Source organism: Typopeltis vanoorti, chromosome 12, assembly GCF_054136105.1.
Source record: "Typopeltis vanoorti isolate ZY-2024b chromosome 12, IOZ_Tvanoo_1.0, whole genome shotgun sequence".
Taxonomy (NCBI): Eukaryota; Metazoa; Arthropoda; class Arachnida; order Uropygi; family Thelyphonidae; genus Typopeltis; species Typopeltis vanoorti.
Genome location: NC_143560.1, coordinates 86,620,565 through 86,643,221, shown reverse-complemented (window position 1 = coordinate 86,643,221; position 22,657 = coordinate 86,620,565). Strand labels below are relative to the sequence as shown.

The 22,657-nt window shown below is 36.0% G+C and overlaps 1 protein-coding gene across 1 annotated transcript in view; it reads left to right on the top strand.

Moving 5' to 3' along the window:
* Window positions 1-3,140: 3,140 nt before the first annotated feature.
* The window catches only part of LOC150100963 (guided entry of tail-anchored proteins factor 1-like), a 93,943-nt gene continuing 74,426 nt past the window's right edge, over window positions 3,141-22,657 (top strand). Inside the window, exon 1 of the mRNA XM_090401792.1 lies at window positions 3,141-3,535. Coding sequence (XP_090257918.1) covers window positions 3,350-3,535 — 186 coding nt within the window. The 5' untranslated portion in view covers window positions 3,141-3,349. The remainder of the gene's footprint in view (window positions 3,536-22,657) is intronic.

The window sequence follows — 22,657 nt, the reverse complement described above, 5'->3', positions numbered from 1 at the left end:
ACATTTTGAGTTTTCCATGCTTATTTCTAATTAGATAAGAATATTTACATGACAAATACATTCAGTTTTGTATAATTATTCCATTTTTACTATCATTAATAAAATATAGTAAAACATTTTAGCACACTGTTATTTAATTCTGCATTACGAGTTCCTAAGGTTAAAGAAGATGTATTCTTAACTAATGACACACACACACACACACACACACACACACACACACACACACACACACACACACACACACACACACACACACACACACACACACACACACACACACACACACACACACACACACACACACACACACACACACACACACACACACACACACACACAAAATGTTTTTCTTCTTCAGCTGTCTGGATGTTTGCCTTGCTTAGTTTGATGGAAAGTGATCTCCTAAGGACTTTATGTGCTTCTGCAATGATCTTCTCCAACAAGGTCGTTGCATCTGGAAGGTATTCGTGGAACTTATTGAAGAATAAACTTATTGGAAGTTGGAATAGATTGTTTAAAACTGGGATGGAGAGCTGTAACATTGTTAAATGTTATACAGCTTCTTAAATATCAATAATGTTATACGTCGTTAAATAGAGATAAACGACGTTCGACTGGTGTCTTTTGCATTGTTCCTAGACTGTAGATGATTAGAAAATGGTTCTCTGGAGCGACGAATCACGATTACAAATGTTTTATCCTGATGATCGTGTTTGGATCTGAAGATTACCCGAGAAAGTCGTAGTTTTAGATACCTGGAGATATCCTGGACAACTTTATGCTGTGGAAGTACTTCGGCAGTGACCCTTACATGTTTCAGCATGACAATACTCAATGTAAACTGCAATGCGTGCCTGAGACTGGTTTCCACAAAATAACATTGAAGTATTCGACTGGCTGGCTCAGACTTCAGACTCAATCCCATTGAACATCTTTGGGATGAAATTGAACGCCGAATTCTCTCCAGACCACAGCGGCCGTTATCAGCAATGGGGTAGCTTTGCGCTAGGAATGGGAAAATATTCCTGTTGCGACGTATCAGAAATTAGCTGACAGCATTACCAGAAGGGTAGTTGCTGTCAATTAGACCAAGGTTCTCCGATTTGGTGCTAGAAATGTATTAAAACTCATTGTTTGATCCACAATTACTTGTCCAGATACTTTTGGCACCATAGTGCATAACAGATACCTTAACACATATGAGTACTATCAACTGACCACAAGCATGAATATTACTAAGTCTAGACATCAAAAGAGCATTTGACACTGTCAGTAATGTGACACTGTGAGTGTCGAAACCCAGACCAGTTTCGACCTTCATTGACCGGTTTCGACCTTTCATACCAAGGCAACTGGTATGAAATATTAGTTTTGCATTGTTTCAACCTTGGTATCGCCTCTGGGTCTAGCTGACAGCATTACTCGAAGGGTAGTTGCTGTCAATTAGACCAAGGTTCTCCGATTTGGTGCTAGAAATGTATTAAAACTCATTGTTTGGTTCACAATTACTTGTCCAGATACTTTTGGCACTATAGTGCATAACAGATACCTTAACACATATGAGTACTATCAACTGACCACAAGCATGAATATTACTACGTCTAGACATCAAAAGAGCATTTGACACTGTCAGTAATGTGACACTGTGAGTGTCGAAACCCAGACCAGTTTCAACCTTCATTGACCGGTTTCGACCTTTCATACCAAGGCAACTGGCATGAAATATGAGTTTTGCATTGTTTCAACATTGGTATCGCCTCTGGGTCTGAGTCCCACTGAAGAGACCTCAATAAAGGTCGAAACCAGTGTGGGTAATGACCCTTCCCATAATGCATAGCATTATACATGTCCACAAGAAAATGTGCATTGCATTATGGGATACTAAGGAAAGTGATGAGAACTTAGTCCACCTTTGTCATGCGTTGCCACAGTCCTGAAGATACTTCAAGTGCAAACTTTGTTTGCTTATACTTGAATAAAGGATTAAACTAAATATGTAATTTATAGTCTAACCAAGCGAAAAAACTTCCAACATCTTTATCTAATCCAGAGTAATTTAATAATTTAATAATAAGTGTGACACCTTTTGGCAACTAGCATATGGAAATATGAGTTCTGCATTGCTTCAACCTTGGTATCACCTCTGGGTCTGGCTCCCACTGAAGTCAAAACCGGTCTGGGTAGTGATCCTTCCTATAATGCATAATATTATACATGTCCGCAAGGAGACGTGCTTTGGATTATGGGATACTAAGGAAAGTGATGAAACTTAGTCCACCTTTGCCACGAGTTGCCCCAGTCCTGAAGATATTTCAGGCGCAAAGTTTGTTTACTTACACTTGGATAAAGGATTAAACTAAATATATAATTTAATAATGGAAGTAATGTAACATAAAATAAAAGGAAGTAATTCAAGGATAGTGTCGGCTTGGTTGGCCGAGTAATTAGCGTATCCGCTCTCCAGTCAAAAGGCTACGGGTTCGAATCCCGCCGTGGGCATGGACGTTTGTGATTGTGTTTGAAAATACTAGTGATGGTGGTTGGAGGTAGATGGCGTTGCGGTTTGTTGCAGTAGGAGGATTGAGTGGTGGAGACAGAGAGCCTGTAGAGTAGGGCCCTCCCTCGATGCGTCCTTGGACTCCCTGGAGGTGTCGAATAATAATAATATTCACGGAGAAAGCGAAGCAGAATTAGTTTACGCCAATGATATAACATTCACCATAGAAATATTAAAATCCATGGAGGAAACAATGAGAATATTGGATTCCTTGGGAAAGGCCTCAGCTCTTAAATCAAACGTGACATCTTACTGCATGACAATTGGCAACTGCGAAAATAATCTAAAATACAGACAGGAATGTCAATTAAAAAAAAAAAAAAAACTTTCTACTTCCACTGAGCTACACGGGCGTTTGTTTTAAAACAATAAAGAATATTTATTATCTTCTCTTTTAATTATTTTCTGTCAATGGAGCGCTTTTTCTTTATCGATATTTTTATGTGCAAGTACCTATAATAGTTAAACAATCAAATGAAATAAATACCATATATGCAATAAAAGAAATCCAGAATGGGCTTGTTAAAAAATAATAATTAAACATAATGCGGATTGCTATGGCGCTCTAGCTTGAAAAATATTAGCAGAAGAACTGATTTTAGTGTGGCAATGCGCTTATGTTTTTTTTTTTTTCTTTTCCCTTTAAAGGGTAAAGGGAAAATTAATTTTACTTTTGATTGCCCTGACAGCTGTTTTAAACAGTATTGGAGAATGCGTTTTGTTTATATGAATTAGAGCTAATTTTAAAGGGTAACAAAATGCGTGTTGTCAAAGGTTACTTACGTTGGTATGCGCCTGATTCAAAAAGTTAATTCATTATTGCAGAGTTTTAATTATTTATTCGATTTTGATTGTGATTTTGTAAACTCAAAAGTAATGATGACTATTGCTGTGTCCAATGTAAATAAGTCTTTATTTTGGATGGTGACATTTTGTGGAATGCTTGGTGCATTTGTTCCTGTTGTCGTGAAAATGGTGAGAAGCATTAATTGCCTACATGCTCTAGGATAATTAGTGAAAGTTTAGTGTCTAAATTCCCAGAGATTTTTTTTTTATATAATTTTATGACCAGAACACTTTAGTATATTTTAATTGAGGTTTTAAAAAAAAATAATTATGTGGATGTACGGTGAGCAGGTCGAACAGAATTTACAAATTCCTCATGAATTTCCTTATTGAACTAAATTTATAATTTAGTATTGAGCTCTGGTGTTATCTTATTTATTAATTAATGTTTGACTTTTTCATTTTAAATAGTTGGAATTGACCACAACAATTTTTGTTCATTTTTGTGAACATTGTGTGACAAGGATTGGAGATATATGTAATTACATAAATATAACACTACATGGGATAAACTTACCAATTTTATTTTATTTTATTTTATTTATTTGTTTATTTTGTGGTTCCTGTTTCCAGTGATTTCTGTTCGACAAGAAATGAATGCTCAAGTATGGAGGTATAAAAGTCTTACAGTGGCTGCACTGCATAGTTCAGAAAGCCTGGACAAAGGGGTGAATTCCAGATGATTTGAGTAAAGCTCTCATAGTACCAATATATAAAAAGGGAAATAAAACTGAATGTGAAAATTGCAGAGATGTTTTCCTACTCAATGTTCCTGTAAGATTTATGCAAGTATACTTGAGAAATGGTTGAGAAGGATTGTGGAAAGAAAGCTTGGTGAAGAACAAGCTGGATTCAGGCCAAATAGAAGCCGTCTGAATCAGATTTTCACTTTACGACAAATAGTTGAGAAATCTTGGGAATATAACGAAGATATGTATTTAAGTTTTGTAGACCTGTAAAAGGCATATGACAAGATGCCAAAAGAAAAGCTATTCAAAATGCTGCAGTTATATGGTGTCAGCGGGGCATTATATCAAGCATTATAGCAAGCAATACTCAGTCTTTGAGTTGTAAGTCAGCAGTTAGAATTGAAGGAAGTGCAGGAAGATAATTTGATATTAAATCTGGTGTCAGACTAGGATGCCTTATTCCGTCTGTTATTCATTATCTATATGGATCACATTATGGAGGAAAGTGGTATTAAACCTGATATCAAAATTGGAAATGTTAATCTAGCTCTTGCAAGATTCCCTGATGAAATTAAATAACTGTTGTCATAAATTTGGTATGAAAATTAGCAATAACAAGACAAAGAAAATTAAAATAGGCAAAAATGTTGAAAATGTCAACTACGTGAATGGAGAACGTATAGATCAAGTAAAACATTTCAGTTACTTAGGCACAATTTTTAGTGAAGATGGTAAATTAAATATAGAACTAGACAGTAGAATTAGTAAAGCTGGTATGGTAGGAAATCAGGTGAATAAATTTATATGGAATAAGAAAGAAAGTTAAAACACTAAATTAGCTGCAGACAAGACTGTTCAAATTGATTTTAACTTATAGATCCGAGAGCTTGGTTAGAAATAAAACACTTTACCAAAGACTAGAGACCACAGATATGAGAGTCATGAGAAAGATTAGGGTGTGAACATATGGCATCAATGGCAATATATTCAAAACTAGGATATTAGGAAAGAACTTGACATTGTTAGCATCTAGGAATGTGTTAGCAGAGCTATTCTCATGTGGCATGGTCACCTAAACAGAATGGGAGAGGAAAGATTAGTAGAACAAGTGTTCTCTGCCAGGTTAGCAGGAAAAAGATCCATTGAGACCAAAATATTGGTGGATTGATACAGTAAAAAGTGCCTTAGAAGACAGAAATGTGACTAATAAGTTAGACAGATAACAGATTGATTTGGAGGAAATTTGTTGATAGGAAGTTAGTAATGATGTATTTCATGGAATATTATCATAATATCCTGTACACCCTTTGAGGGTACATGTCAGGAATTTGATGATGATTTATTTCTCAACATCCATAACAAACTCATCTTCAAGATTCAGTGTTCACCCCAGAAATTTTTACCAGCTGGGTGGAATGAATTAGCCAGGTGTACAAAAATTTTGAATGAGTTAAGAAAGACCCTTTTTCATAACAAATTAAAATAGTAATTTTATTAGAAATTACTTCAAACAAGGATAATATTTTATATGGTAATTATAAAAACAAAACTAGGATTTTTCTTATTTTCTCATTAAGTAATGAAAAACCTTGTAATGCTCACAGCTTAAAATTCTATATGTTAATTCTTCTCTTCTTAGGAGCCGAGTTGTCAGCATCTTTTTCATAATTAAAATCTCTTGGATCTGATCCCTCCATTGAAATCAGCATCATATTATTTAGAGTGTTCTGACTGATGTGATTCCTCATACAGGTCTTTTTCCTTTTTAATGCAGAGAAACCCCTTTCACATTCAGCTGTGCTCACAGGTATGGCCAGTCCAACAGCAGCTAGTTTTGCTAAATTTGGAAAAGACTCTTTGAGCTCAGATTGCTGCTCATTTCAGCAGTATTTATCTTGGATCTAGATTTTTGTATGAGTGTCCATTAATCATTTTTGATGCAACTGCCCATTCTGGTTTAGCACTTTCATAGTTTAAAACTGCAGGACTTCCATTTCTAGAATAATAATCAAAAAGAATCTCATAAGCCTCACGTTGATCATGACTTTCTGCATTGAAAAGTCTTAGAAAGCAGGAAATGATTGGCATATCTGGAAATCTTGCTTCTAGGTGTTTAATAACTGTGCCTATGAATTTATCATATATTGTAGTCCTAAACATAATAACATTAGAATCTGAATAATCAGTGTGAAGGTCTGACCATTCACCTGAAAGATGCTGATGAAGATTTTGATAATCACTGCCAGGAGTGTCTTTCAATTCCATAATGGATAGTTTTCTGGCTTCTAAGACTGGCACTATTTCAATTAAGTCAATATCTTGCCTTTGCCATGATCTAGACAAGTTAGATAAATGTGGTAACACATCTGAAAGCATCATTAGTGAAGCTACGAAATTGTATGTTCTGATATATTTACTTAAGCCTTCAGCCGTGATATCATTTCGTTCAGTGGCCTCTCTTTCCAATGTAGCTATAACACTCTCCATGCATTCTCTTATAGATTGTATTGCAGAATCATGAGACAGCCATCTAGTGTCACTAGCCATTTTAAGTTTAATCTGAGGACTATTCAGTATATTTTGGATTTGGATTAAACCAGCCATCCTGACTGAGGAATTTTGGAAGAAGAAAAACAATTGCCTTAAGATATCATTAAACATGACTAAATAAGGCACTTCAGCAACTGCTAGGGCAATAGCAAGAGCCAGTCGGTAGTTTACACAGTGACAGTTGACCACAAGTCCATCTGTTTAGTCTTTGAGCAGTTTTGTAACTCCCTTTTGTTTTCCAATCATGACAACTGCTTCATCAGATCCTTACAAGTTTTTAAGCCTAGACTGTCAAGGGTTTGTTAGTTATAATCTCATCTTTGCCATCAGTGATATTGCAAGTTGATACAAAACTAACCCTGACCTCTTTTCTAAGTTGACAAACATTTAATGTACACAATCAGCTGTTTTAAAACAGATGTCTATAGTTTCATCACATAAAACACTGAAAAAAATATACAATCTGCAGAATGTATATTTTTCAGTATTTCAGATCTAATTTCTGTTGCTAAAATATCAGTCAACTCTTGCATTATTCTTTCTGAGGTATAATGTGCATTTTTACCAATGTTAAGATGTTCTAAGTACAGTGGCGGCTCATGGCGTGAAATCGTTGGGGGGGGGGGGGGTGCTGCAACTTTCGAAATATACATACACACTGTAAGTACAGTGTATACATGTTTGGATAAAATATCAAAATTATGGTAAAAATTTAAAAAAATTTAACATGAAAAAAGATTGTTTATTATCGATAAAATTAAAGTTTAGTATAATTCAAAATTATTTAAAAATAAAATCCATTATCATTACCCCAATAATGTTCTAAAATAAAAACTATAACAATTGTTACGACTTTAATTGTAATGTCCAAATATTTAAAGAGACGGAGTAAACATGATAAGCACTACGAACACTCTACTACTGGCTCAAACTGCATATAAACAACAGTGGAACTGTGCGACAGACAGTGCCGCATTATGCTAATAGCTCTCATTTCACTATGACGTGCATATGCTTGAGCGCGTAGCAATATGACACTGGTAAATACAGTGCTACAAGATGAATTTTTATTATTTTTTATACAAAATAACAGAATTGTATAGGATTGTTGATGATAAAATTAAATATTACAAGCAAATATAAATAAATTAATAAATATATTTATATCGAGAAAAATTGGGGATGCTGCAGTTTTGCAGTGCCTATGCATGAGCCGCCCCTGGACATCTGTTGTATAATTCTGTAAATAATCTCTGTTCTTCCCAGGACCTTTTGAATTGCAAACCGCCTGGCTGGTTTTACTGACCACCCTGCTAATTAATGATGTGATTAATTCACATCATTAATTAGCTAAATAATGGCTGAATAATGAGCAAGCATGGAAAAATAATTTAAGACTTTTTTAATTAATAGCAATGCGATGAGAAATTGACCTGGAGAGTCTTGATACTCATGAGACCAGCTCAGTTTCTTGCATTACAAGCCAATCTCGAGAGCCTTGGGTATTCACTTTGATGCATACCAATTCGTACGTGAAAGAAGACAAAATTCGTGATCTCGAATACAACAGTATTGGTTGCAAAGATCTTTTACGAAAGAGACATAATTTTGATGTTTGAAAGAAATAAATTGTGAAAATTGAACAAATTCGAATCAAAGGCAAAAATCGATGTTAAAAATCAACATTTATTTTTCTTATTAATGGTTTTTGTCTGAAGATCGTGAGTCAAGTATTTAATTTTTTCTTTTGTAAGAGAAACTAGGCCTTCATATCGAATATAGTTGTGATCTCAGGGAATTCTCGAAACTCTTGAGGACTATGACGTCAGTCTTGAGTGATACCAATTCCCAATTCCTAGTAATTAATACTTATAAATAGTAAAATTACGACATAATGCACATCATGTGTCTCAGGTATTACTGTCAGTGCAATTCTAATTAATTTAATAACAGTGATATTTTGTATTTATTAAATTACCCCATAATGAGTAAAAAGTCAAGTCATAAAACCACACTCTTAAGTTATTTTAAGAAAGGTGAAACCAATAAGCATAGTAGTGAAGATACCAAACCAACAACAGAATTGTCGATTTCTGCAGAGTCTCTTTCAAATGTAAAACGTGCATCTAAATACTGCTTATCAGGTATTAACAGTGAGTGGTTTAAAAAATTCCATTGGTTAGTGGTGAAAGATAATGGAATGATGTGTTCCACATGTATGAAATACGAAAAAAGACGACCCACAAACATGGAAGTGACTTGGGTAACTATGCCATGCACAAGACTTCGAAAAGAAAACTTGGTTGACCATGAACAAAGCAAGTTACACACTGATTCTTGTTCAGGTATAATTGAAAAACACATACTAGAAGAAACTGGAATAGGGCAAATCGAAAAATCAATTTCAATTTTGAATAACTTGCAGCAAGATGCTTTTCTGGGAGCTTTAAGATCTATGTATTGGTTAGCAAAAAATGAGTTACCACATACTACATTATTTGAAAAATTGCTTGAGCATTGCAAGGCTATGGGCTGTTCTTACTTAGATAGTGGCGGCTCATGCATAAGCACTGCGACACTGCTACACCCCCAAGAAAAAAACGAAAAAAATTAAATTTGTGTTTATAAATAATAACAATGCTTACAACATTATATAAATGCAATACGACATGTTAAAGGTTACAGCTTATGTTTTGACATTTACTGATAGTTAATGCTTAATTAATGATTTAGATTATGACACAAATGCACTGCGATCTAACGCAGCATCGGAATTATCACATTCGGCCAGTTGCAGCTAGACTTGCCGAGATTCGTTTGCTCTTCTCATTGCACTTTCAAGTAATTCCGACACTGCTGGTTTTGGCAGTGTATCATATGCTTGCACGCGTTATTTCTGTGAGATACGAAACTTTTATTATTGGTGCGTGTTCGTGGTGAACTATTTTTTGTAAATCTTATTTTATTTTGTTAAAATAACATATATTTATTTATTATAGATACAAGACTGAATTATGATGAGTGTCACTGTTGAAAATATGAAAAGAATTATATTTTTTCAATTATCGTTACACGAAACAAATGCACTGCGATCTAACGCAGTGTCAGAATTATCGCGTTCGGTCAATTGCAGCTAGACTAGTCGATATTCATTTGCACTTCATTGCACTTTACAAGTGATTCCGACACTGCTTGTTTGGGCAGTGTCGCTTACAGATAAATTGTATGTATGCACACATTATTTCTGTGAGATACGAAACTTTTATTATGTGTTTGTTCGTGGTGAGGGTGAAATATTTTTAATAAAGCAATTTTTTTACTATGTAAATTTATTTATTAATAAATTGGTTACTGATTAGGGAAAAAAAAATTTTACTTCCTATATTTTGCCATAGTTAAATGGGCATCTTCAGGAATGAATTAATACATTAGTATCAAGCACATGCACACAGGCACACTTCAGTAACAAAAGATGGAATAGAAGAGATACAGGCTGGCCTGAAGTCCTTTACTTGCACCGCCTCTTGGTTTTGGCTGGGTGTTTTTGGCCATTTGGCTGAATATCTGCAGATGAGGGTTTACCATCTGCAGATATTCAGCTAAATGGCCAAAAACACCCAACCAAAACCAAGAGGTGGCATAATTATAGTACTTCAGGCCATCTCTCCTGTTCCATCTTTGTTATTGAAGTGTGCTGTGTGCATGGATTTGATACCAATGTATTAATCACGTCATTTTAACTTTGGTAAAATATAGGAAGTAATAATTAAAAGTTATTTAGTCTCCATTGTTATTTTCCTGAAACAACATGATGTACTCCAATATTGCATAATTTAAGTATTGTTTAAATGCTTCCCATGCTGTTAATATCTTTCCCATCTATGAACCTGGTATACTCCTCAGTTTTTATGTTGGATCCCACTCATGAAAGGCTATTATAAACCTATAGTACATTTTATACTGTGAGTGGACTAAGGATTCCCACCCCCCATTTTTTATTAATTTTATGTATTTATTTTTACATAGTCCAGAAACCCTGCTCTAGAGACAAAACATAGAACTTTTTTCAAGCCACTTTAGGCCTACATTAAGCGAGGTGGTATAATTTCCTGCTTTGTAGTTCAGCCTGTAACTTTGCTCAATTGGACACCCATAAACTTAGACGCTTCCCAAGTCAAGTACATCATGAACACTGTCACCAGTCAAATGCAGAACATTAACATCTTTAACTAACCCTTCTCCTCCTCCTTCCCCTCTGACACTATAATCAAATCTTTAATGCTCTTTGACCTCAAGGTCCTTTGGTTCACATGTTGCCTGAGGAAGTTGTCTTGCAACAACTCGGTGAATGTAATTTCATTCTTCTCATGAGATTTCACCACCTCCACTCCATTCAGCATCTGGATAATTAAAGTCATTTATGATAATTTCTCATTTTGTGCCCGTGAGGTTGATTTGGTGATGCAAATTGTGGTGCTGCTCCATTGGGTATATAACAATATCCCACCATGTTTTCAATCTTTTTAGACTCCACCTCACCACAGATATTTCAAACTTATTGCTACATGGAAAATTGTTACTGATGTTGCAGTCATTTTTTTTTTTTAATGGACTCAAATCATTCAATATCATTAGCATCACACTCGTTCTCCCCCCCCCCCCACCTATCCTTTCTAAAAATGCTGTACCCTTTATGTTCGATAACATTTAATATATCTGCGTTAGATAGTTAAGTCTCGCTAATGTCTACAATCCAATCTTGAGGTCCAACATATTAACCATGGCCACAAACTCTATCCCTTTGTAACCGATATTCCTGGCATCGATTTACAAACATAAGTTACCCCAGGCTTTTTGTTTGCTCTCCTCTGTAGTCTGTATGATCAATTCAGATGACCTAGTTAGACAACCTGCAGATATCTTCATATCTAATGCTTCACTTATGCAGCTGTCCTAGCATGTAAACTGGATCAACACACACACAGCAAAAAACAAATAATCATGATTATGCATATTACTGTCAGAGATATGCATAATCGTGGAGGTGATTATGAAGATAGGATGATTGTGTGTTGATCCAGCAACTAATTGATGCACATCTGCATCAATTAGTTGCTCTTACTCATAGATTCTCACTATTCCTTCCATCATGATCTGCTTTCTCAGGCTGTCTATTTTAGGTTTCATACTAATAAATAATTTCTGCCAACTTTTGATATCAAGTGCAGACATTCCCTCTTATATGCATCCATTCTTCTCTTAAACTTATTCCACACATCGAAAAATTATATTATTACAGTTAATATCAATATGTTATAATGGTTATTGCTGAAAAATATTTAGAATAATGTAGCATACATTCATTAAAGATGCCAAGAAATTATATTCTTGGTTTAATCCTTTATCCAAGTGTAAGCAAACAAAGTTTGCACCTGAAGTATTTTGAAGTCTGGGCAACTCGTATATCGAATCTAATGACTTCACATCACTTGCCCCCATAATGCAAAGTACCCCATAATGCAAAGCACATATCCTTATGGATATGTGCTTTGCATTATGGGAAGGGTTACTACCCAGACCAGTTTCGACCTTTATTGAGGTCTCATCAGTGGGAGTCAGACCTAGAGGTGATACCAAGGTGAAGTAATGCAGATGTCAAATTTCCATATATGAGTAGCCAAAAAGCGTCACGCCTTATTATTAAAATACTCTGGATTAGAGATAGTTGTTGGAAGTTTTTCCATTTGGTTAACATACATTCACATTCACATTTACTGTTTGTTTTAATACTGTAAATATATTCCTGAGGACAACTTTCTTGCAGAAGTTGAAATATTGAGGCATATTTAATTTAAATTTTGAGATGTTTCTCTCAGTGTGGGAGAAACCATGGGGGAGCAGCATAGTTTTATGAAGGGAAGGATTGCCTTAGTTATTTACTCATCTTCAGTAACATTGATGGTGAAGTTAAATAAAGGAAATTATTATGCACTATTATATTGCTGAATTTTGCATGCTATACTATACAGAAATTTATCATATAAATTGTACCAAATAGGAAGGAATATAAAGCTGGTGATGTAATAGGAAGTCTGATTGATAGACAAGAGAGAGAGAGAGAGAGAAGAATATAGGGGAGCAGAATCGAGTAGAAGGCAGATGACTGGTGGTGTTATGAGACTGTGCTTGGGCTCATGCTGTTTATTTTGTAGGTTAATGTTATTGTGATAATTTGAAAGAGAATATTCCATTTCCTGATCATGACAAATTAAGGAGAGTAATAGAAACAAAGTTGATATAAAGATACTGCAGTAGATTGCCAGTTCAGTGTTGCATAGTGTAAGATTATGCATTTTGTATTGCGGAGATTGCAAGTGTATATGACATTGAGGGGACAGCTGTAAGAAAGTGATGAGGCTAGGGATCTTGAAGAGATAGCAGATAGGGTTAAAGACCTGGAATATGCTGGAAAGAAGTCAACAGATGCCATAGTGTGAGGAAACAAGCAGCTATGGCACTCACCTTAATAAGATGTAGGACCTCCTTTCGCTGCAATGACTGCAGCAGTCCTATGGACTCGTGCTGTTCGTAGCTATCATACGATTGTGGAAATTAACGAATGAGAATTTTGGACCTTTCTGTAGGCATGTAATGATGTCCTGGACTATTGTGGGGCAGACATTCCTTGACCTCATCCAATGCTCCAGTTCATCCCACAGATGTTTGGTAGGGTTGAGATCAAGGCTCTGTGGAGGCCAATCAATTGTGGTGACTTTCATGTCCACAAATTATGCAGTTAAGCAGCAGCCTTATGACATGGTGCAATCTTGTTGAAAGAGACAATGGTCGGTTCTGTGAAAACAATATACAAAGTAGGAAGCATTGTATTGTCCAGAATGTTTGAATACCTCTTGGAGTTCAGTGTTTGTGGCACCACAAACAGAAGTCCGAGTGTGAAGATTGAATATAAGGCAAGGATCTTTAACCATCAGGTATCGACAGTTTGACTAGAACACACAGATGTCCAAAGGAGGTAAAAGAGAAGGAGGTCGATCTGCCACAAGACATCCAAGATCAAAAATGATGGTCACCAGAAGCGATTAGCCACGGAGGAGACAAGCTGAGCCAGTCCAGATGCCTTGCCTTTTTGATGAGTCTGCATATGCTCTGACCACTTTACCCTTCGCCTGAGCTTCAAGACGCCGGGAAATCGCATTCAGAATCCCGCAACAGATCTGATTGATGTGCCAGTGCTCTGAGAACCTCTAAGGAAAGAAAATCCAAAAACCCGAGACGGAGAAGAATCTGAAGACTGAAATGAACTGTGAAGAAGAATGCTAAAGAGATGAGGAACTAATGCAAGTTACTTGTTACATGTTATTTTGTATGCGATGTAAGAGAACTATCTTAGATGGACTGCTAAGTTTATAGTGCTAAGATATATATGTCTGAGAGTAATTTGATACAATTTCATGGTTGGAATTATTATGTGTGTTGACCAGAGCATAGCAATTTCCTAAGAAGTAATTGGGCCAAAAGTTTAATTGTTAATTGTAAGGAATCCTAAAGTTTTATGTTGCTTAATTGTAGAATTGCTATAGAAATTATGTTCTATGATAATTAGCTGAAACTAGGAATTATAAATTCAGTTACAGTGATTCTTGTAAGTTTATTGCATATTCATGGGAAATTGCCATAAGAGTGCCATATTTAGCATAATTTTGACTAAAGTTAGAATAAGCAATTTTCCTATTTTGTATGTATTGTATATCCAAACTTAGTGCTTAATAAACATGCTTGTTAGTTATATCCAAGGAGTACTGCCTGATCTTAATATGCAATGCACTGTTCTCAAAAAAAATCCTGTGAGCAGAGAAATAAATGATAGTTAAGATAAGGAGCGCATTGAAAGCCACGACTGTAATTTAATTAAGAGAGGATTTGTATTATCTAAAGACCTACTGGAAGTACTATTATTTCTTATACCAAGTCAGGACCCCTAGTGGCACAGTCATTAAATAAAAATAAATTTCTAGTGCTCTCAAGTATAAGATTATAGAGTCACGGAAGGTAGAGTATGAGATAATAGGAAGAATAAGAAATTAATACAGTATAAGGAAGGGAAATAGATATGCAGAACAGTAACAAATAAAATGTTTTATATAGAGTGCAGCAGGAAAATATATTGTAATAGTGCAGACTGAAAATATTACAACGGAGCAGTAACAAGCAGAAACATTTACAAAGCGCAGTAGCAAACCCCCCACATATTATAAAGAGATAAGGTATTAAGGAGAATAGCCCCAAGTTTACAATGGTGCAGTTCTTACAATATAGTACAATAGTGTAACGAATACTATCTTCTGCGTTATTGTAATATCTTCTTTTATTCTTTATTACTAATTAGCAGTGTGTGCTTTCTTGCTTACTGTACTGCATATTATATTTATCCACCTTCTGTATTTACTAGTCATATGCCTATGAACACTGGAAAATTTATTTGTAAGATAGAGCCATCCAATATATCAATATTCAGCATAAGACTCAATAAAACGTTCAGTAGATCTCTCTCCATCTCTTACTAGTGTAAATCCCTTCAACAAAGTTTACATAAACAGTCATGGTTCTTAAGTAATTAAACTGCGCTTTTAATGCCTTAGTTGTTTCCCCGCTCACAAGTCCAATTATTTTTAGAAACGGTGCATTGAAAAATAAAGGATCAGGTAGCACTCTCTTAACAAATAATTAAAAGACATTTATTTACATTAATATGAAATATACGTGAATCAGACAATAGGGAGATTGCTTTCTCTATCCATCTAAAAAATCTTGAGCATAAATTAGAACTCTTTTACTTCAACATTAAATAATCTCTTCAACTCAAAAACGTATTTATTCTCTGCTTTCAAATTCAACTTATTAAACTTCTAGTTTACTCGCAAAGAGGTTAGCTAACTCTCTGTTAAGTTATTTTTACAAATTTGATATCAACTTCCAACATGCCAAATTGACTCTCTTATGGACACTTCTTATTACTATTAAACTAATTCTTAACAGTCCATCTACAACATATTATAACAGGAAATGTACAAAGGATGGAACTTACAAAGGCTCTGTGTCGCACATTCAGTCAAAAGTCTTGCACTAAAAGTTCTGTGGCATTTCTTTCATCTCAGATTTTGAGCTGCCTTCAGGAATGTCTGGCATCAGCAGTATCTTGTTGGGAAAATAGTGGGCTGTGGACTGCAACCTGCGGTACTCATACAGCTCCAGTAAAAGGTTGTTCTCCCATGGCAAAAAGAAAAACTTCTGAGCGAAGCTGCTTAGGGTATTTTACATTGGCTTTTCTCCTTTGGCTTGGGCTTGCTGTAATGCCTGGATGACTGGCTCTTCTATCCGCTGTCTCCAATAGCTCAAACTGCCACCTCCAAAAAAACTGTAGCTGCCACCAACTCTCTCTTTCGACTGCCGAAATGGGTTCCCTATCTCATCAGCGACTGGAAGCTCTCTCTGGTGACCTGGAAGCTCTCTGGCGGTGACTGGAAGCCCCTATTGCTCGGCTCTATCCCCCTTTTATTTTCCCATTCTTCAGACCTTGCACTAAGGGTTGTAAACCCCAAAGAATTCAGCATGATTCTTTCATCTTCTTTTAAATTCAACCTGCTTTTCTCTTTCATGCTCTTTTGATCGTAAGTTGCCTGCCAGCTGAAAGTTGTTTGAACCTTTCAGACTGACTTTGGAGGTGTTTATGCGCACAGCTTGTAAGCACTTTCTCTTGCACACAAAATTCGTGAACAGCCTTTCTTATGCCCTCATAGAGAGCTATTACACAACGTTCCGGTGGAAAAACATTGCCTTTGTTTTTGACATTCTAAAATATTCTTGTTAAAGGAGTAAATACAGTTAATTTCCAAAGGGTTATTTACAATAATATCTAGCACAAAATATACAGAGACAAACACAGTTATTTTTACAGCATTCTCTTGACCTCTGTAAAAATTGATGTAAAGCGCTTTGGTATTTTTTAAGCTACATCAAATTTTACAATAGCACAACAACATATTACAAGCTCTTATAGAATATAGAAAAAATGTAGGACAGCTGAATTATGCCTAAAAGGAGGTAAATAAAAGTAATAGAAAGATTTTGAAAAAAGAATAAGGGAGATACACATCATGAAAGCAGTATAAAAATGGAAGATCAAAATATCTGAAAGTTTGAAGTAATTGGTGTAAAAAAAATTATTAAATGAGGTAACAAACAAAAGAATGGTAAAAAATGTTGAAGAGGAATGCAATCAGGAGGATATATATCTATACTTGAAAAAGCATCAGTTCTGAAATTTAGAAAGGCAGCTGAAGTAAATGGTATTCAACAGGAAATATAGCAACATAAAAATTTTATACTGACTACATCAAGTCTGCATAGCTTAGATATGCAGACTTGATGTAGTCCTTTGGATAATGCCCTTTGGTTGGAAAGATTTGGATTCTAATCTGGTCTAGACATAAAGAACATAATGGCTTTTCAGGTGAACGTGAGTCAGCCGGTCTTATGCAGAGGTGCAAATGTTTATTTTTCCCTGTAAACTCAAATTTTTCATCTTACAAAACAGGCAAGCTGGGAATAACACATGCCATTAACAGGTATAGTGCACTGGCCTCATAGCTTGAGTAGCTTCAGCAGTCATGCAAAATAAAACTGAGTGGCTACACTGTATAAGCCAGAAGGCTTAGTTACAAGGTCGCATTACAGATGATTAGGTAAAACTCGCTTTTGATAAAAAAAAATGAAAGAAAGTGATAAGAGCCTGTGTAGCTCAGTGGATGTGGTGTTTGCACACCATAGCGCTTGACTGCATGAAGGACGACTTTATTTCGAACCTAGTTGGCAACTAGACGAAATTTATCTGAGCCTTTTTTCGACTGGTTCCCGAGTTAGTCGATCTCTGGCACAGGCAAGTGAGTTTTTTCTCTCAAAACTCTGGTTTTTTTGTCCCATAAACACAAGAAAATTTGTCTGTAGAACCCACACTATTTCAGACATTAAATATATTTTGTTAGGGACCATTAAATGGCAGCACTTGTTAAGCCGTCTTCATTGCATGCCGCTTAATTGGGTACCAGTGGAAATTGAACTGCCCACTCAGTTTCCAAAAGTTAGATGGGGCTAAAATGGCCTTGCCTACTCCCTATATGGGAATAAAAGGCATTAGCTGATCTTTTATTTATTTATTTATTTTATTTTTTTGATTACTGATATTGCTTAAGGGTCATAGCTAAATAAATAGAGGAGATCTCCACCATAGCCTTTGAAGGAATACAGAAAACCAATCAGTGCTTCTGACCTAATGTCTAATCCTTGCCATCCTATTGTGCACCTCATCACCTAGATAAAAAATGAACTAGAAGGGCTGGCAATTTGAGATTTAGCTGGTCAAACTGTATTCTGTATTCGCTTGAACCAAAACAGAACGACGATGGTACAATATGGTGAAATTTCAGACCCTGCTGTCCAGTTAAATAAGACCACTGCTGTTTTCATTAGGGAAACAGGGTGAACAGTGACAAGTCAGGTACAGGAACAAACTCTCGCTCAACATTAGCAAAATATAAGACTGGTATTTCCGAAACAAAGAAAACAAAAACAGGAAATTCTTCTAAATGCAAACTACAAGATGTAAGGCAATAATGATCAGGGAAAGGAAGAGGTTTGAGTATTCAGCACTAAAATAAGAATTATTGAATGGATAGCAGGCATTATCAAGTAGAGTGATGTGGGCCAACAATAAAATGGGGAATTGAACAATGAGAATAATTTGTGCATATGGTCTCGCAGAAGATTCTACTAAGAAAGGAGTGGGGGGGGGTAGAGTCATTAGAGAACACAGCTGACAAAATAAAAGGCAAAAGGTTTTCTTTGGTGATCTAAACAGTAGAGTAACCAAACATACAGAAATTTTTTGGGAAATGGAGAAAAGAGTTAAAGTAATTTCTGTTCAGGAGATGGACTACTTATTACCAGTGGTGAGCTATAAGGGGCTCGGGCGAGCCCTTTGTTAAATTTTTCTCATATTTGCTTATTCTTCTGGTTTACTTTTTTATTTTTTTTTTAAAAAAAATCTTTTTTGAAACATATTAAACGACAAACTCATACCATAACCTAACAAAAATTAGTCTATTTGGCAGTGTATAGATTATCTGGAATTATTGTTTCAACTCTTCCATAATGAATGCGCCCAAGTTTGAAAATAAAATAAGCATGCATGCGCTATCATTACCCTTCTCCCTTCTGGTATCCAATCGTATGGTAAAACCAGTAGCCAATCAAATGTTTTATAAAAGATTATAAAGGATTTCATTCTTATTATATTTTGATAGTTGAAAAATGTTTTTCTTATGTAAGATAAATTAACACAGTTGATTGCATGCAAATATTTCATGTTTAGATCATGAAATATTTGTTTAAAAATGATAGCATTTAGAGGTTGATTGTCCTCTCATACTTTTTGATTGGAATTTCTACACAAGCTGTATTAATAAAAGATTTGGTGTGAAATACAGCTTTTTTTTTCTTTTTTTTTTCTCGACGATGCGAGCCCTTTGTTAAAATTTCCACAGCTAGCCACTGCTTATTACTAACTTCATGCCCCAACAAGATTTGCACAAATTCAAGTGGAGAGAAATCACATGAAATAAAAACAACATATTATTGACTGTGTTATAGTTGATAGTGATATCTTCATGTTGATTCAGGACACAAGAATAGAAGAAGAATCTGAAACAGAAAGTGATCACAGTTCAGTTTTGAGCAGGATGAAATTGAATATTATATTGAAATGAAAAGAAAAGCAGACCTGATTGGTCAAGTGCTTAATGTATCTGCTCTTCAACCAGCTTGCTATGGGTTTGAATCTTGTCATGGTTATTGATGTTTGACTGTCTTTTGATGGGTAGATGAATTTCTTCATGAGATGTGAGGGCACCTCACTTACTGGACACCTGAAATGGCTTGAAAAAATTCCATGTTTAGCCTCTAGAGCAGGATTTCCAAACCATATAAAAATAAATATATAAAATAAAAATATTTAAATAAATTAAATATAAAGAAGAAAACCAGTACATCCTCTAAAGAGATTCAATGATGACTTTTAAGGCCGAAACAGGCCACTCCAGGCCTAAATCCTTGACAAGCATGATGATGATGATGATAAAAATAAATTAAAATTAAATTAAACTGGGAAAAAATCCTATCCCATCTATGGTATGAATGTACTATCATCACCAGTGGTTTTCTAACAGGAACTTAAGCTCCCACGAACTTCCAAGTATTCTTGGATCTACTACTATCTTTACTGGGCATCTGCAGATGCCGTATGGTCACTCCGATGCTCGGTGATGTGCCACACCAGGCCTTGCCATGTAGTCCTGTTGTTTGCTTTTCTGACAGCCTCAACTCTCTGAAGATCAGTCACTCCACACATGCCATCCATCATTTCATTGGTCTACCCCTGCCTCTTTTTCCAGGAACTTTACTTTCTATTACTGTTCTGAGAAGTCTCCCTTTCACCCTTTCTATGTGTCCAAAATATTTTAACTTTCTTCTGTCAATATCCTTATGATGCCTTAAAGTTCTGCTGATCTTTTCTAACACCCATTCATTTGTATGCCTTTCCTCAACAGCCTTCTGTAACACCACATCTCAAAAGCAGATATCCATTTCTTATCTGGCTTCTTTAGGTTCCAAGTCTCACATCCATAAGTCGCCGTTGGAAAAACAACTGCATCCAAAATCCTCAACTTTGTTTCCATGGAGATAGATCCATCCTTCCAGATTTTAGACAGGTTTCTGACTGTTGTTTTAGTTCCTAATCTTTTTCTGACGTCTTCTGAACAGCAATTCTTCACATTAATAATGGATCCCAGGTACTCAAACTTACTGACTTTCTCAATTCTTTCTCCATTAAGGTACACTTGTTTCTCAAGAGCTTCTCTGTTTGTATTTCCTTTAAGAACCATAATCTTTGTCTTGCTAGGATTGAGTTGAAGTCCTCTGTTATTACTGATCTTGTTAACTTTGTCAAGAATTAGTCCTAGTTCTTCCATGTCATTACAAAGGAGTAGTGTATCATTAGCATACCTTAGATTACTGATCAATCTACCTCCTATCCTAATTCCTGTCCTGAGCTCATCCAATGCTTCATGCATGATGTCCTCCGCATATATACTAAACAAGTGAGGGGAAAGTTAACATCCTCGTCTAACTCCTTTTCCAACTTGAAGCCAGTCAGTCAATCCAACACCTGTTCTTACCGTGACTTGTTGCTCCTTATACAAGTTGGCTATCAACCTGAGTGTGTTGAGGAAAACCCATTCTTTTCATTACTTCCCACAGTTTCACATGCTTGATACAGTCAAAAGCTTTAGAGTAGTCTAAGAAACACATTACCAGAGGGAGTCTGAATTCTTTATATTTTTCTATGATCTGTCTAAGGCAAAGGATCTGATCTCTGGTGCCCTTACCTTTCCTAAAACCAGCTTGTTCCTCTGGCATCTCTGCCTCAACTTTGGCCCCAATCCTATTTAGCATGATCTTCAATAAAATTTTTCTTGCATGAGATATCAAACTAATAGTCCTATAATTCTTGCATGCCTTCATATCACCTTTCTTATGTAGTGGTATGAAAACTGACTTCTTCCAGTCTCTAGGCCATGATCCTGCCTCCCATATCCTTGTAATCAATCTATGAAACACTCTTATCCCTCCATCCCCTGTGGCCTTAATTAACTTCTCTGGGATTTCATCTACACTTGATGCCTTATTGCTGTTGAGCTGCTTAACGGCTCTTTCAATTTCATGCCTAAGTGGAGGAGGTTCCAAATCAAAATTTTCCTGGTGGGAGGGCTCCACATTTTCTTTATCCACTCTGCTGTACAGTTCCTCACAGTATTCTTTCCATCTGTTTTTGATTTCCAACTCTTCTGTTAGTAATGATCCATTCCTGTCATTGATGACATTCAATTTAGGCTTAAACTTGTGCTTTGAGTCATGAACTAAATGAAACATCCTTTTATAATTATGCCTTCTCATCTGGAACTCTATTTCTTCACATTTGTTAGTATAGAACTTTTCCTTTTCCTGCTTGATGGCTCTTCTGACTTCTCTGTGTAATCCCTTGTATTCTTCAGTCCCTGTGTCTCTTTGTTTTTCCAATCGCCTTCTTTTGATTAGTTCCCATGTTGAATCTGATATCCATGGGTCTCTTGGTCTTCTTATTGGGCTGAGATACTTCTTTGCTGTATCCTGTATTATCACCTTGACTCCTTCCCAAAGCATTTCTGATGAGTTCTCCTCATTGGTCTCCAAAAAAGCATCCAACCGAGTTGATGTTTCTTCTGTGAATCCACTAGGAATTACTCTAACATCCAGTCTAGTGGGATGGGCCTGACCTGGAAGTTTTCGGAGTCTTAGTCTTACTTCGGATCTTACTAGCTGATGGTCTGTACCATAATCTGCTCCAGGACAAGTATGCACATCAGAGATGCTTGTCTTCCACAGCTGGAGAGCCAGGATGTAATCAATATGGTGCCTTGACCTATCAATGTTAGATGTCCAATTATAGGTCTGTCATGGATGTTTCTGGAAGCAGGTATTGGTAATAACTAATCTGTTAGCACGGGCAAATTCCCTTTTGCCACGGGTATTATGTACACCCAGACCAAACATGCCACACTCCGGCCTGACTCTCATACTCTTTCCCACTTTTGCATTTAAGTCCCCTAAGATGTACAGTATGTCTCTCCTTGGTAGGCGGTCCAAAACAGTTTGTAAGTTTTCATAGAATTCCTCACTCTCTTCTTCAGGCCTATCTGTGTGGGGTGCATAAACTACCACAATTGATAAGTTGGTAGGCTGAGCCTTAAGTCTAATAGAGAGTATCTTATCATTAATGGGGTTATAACCAAGAAGGCTTCTTGCCTGAGCTGTCTTCAGTATCACAGCTACCCCATGA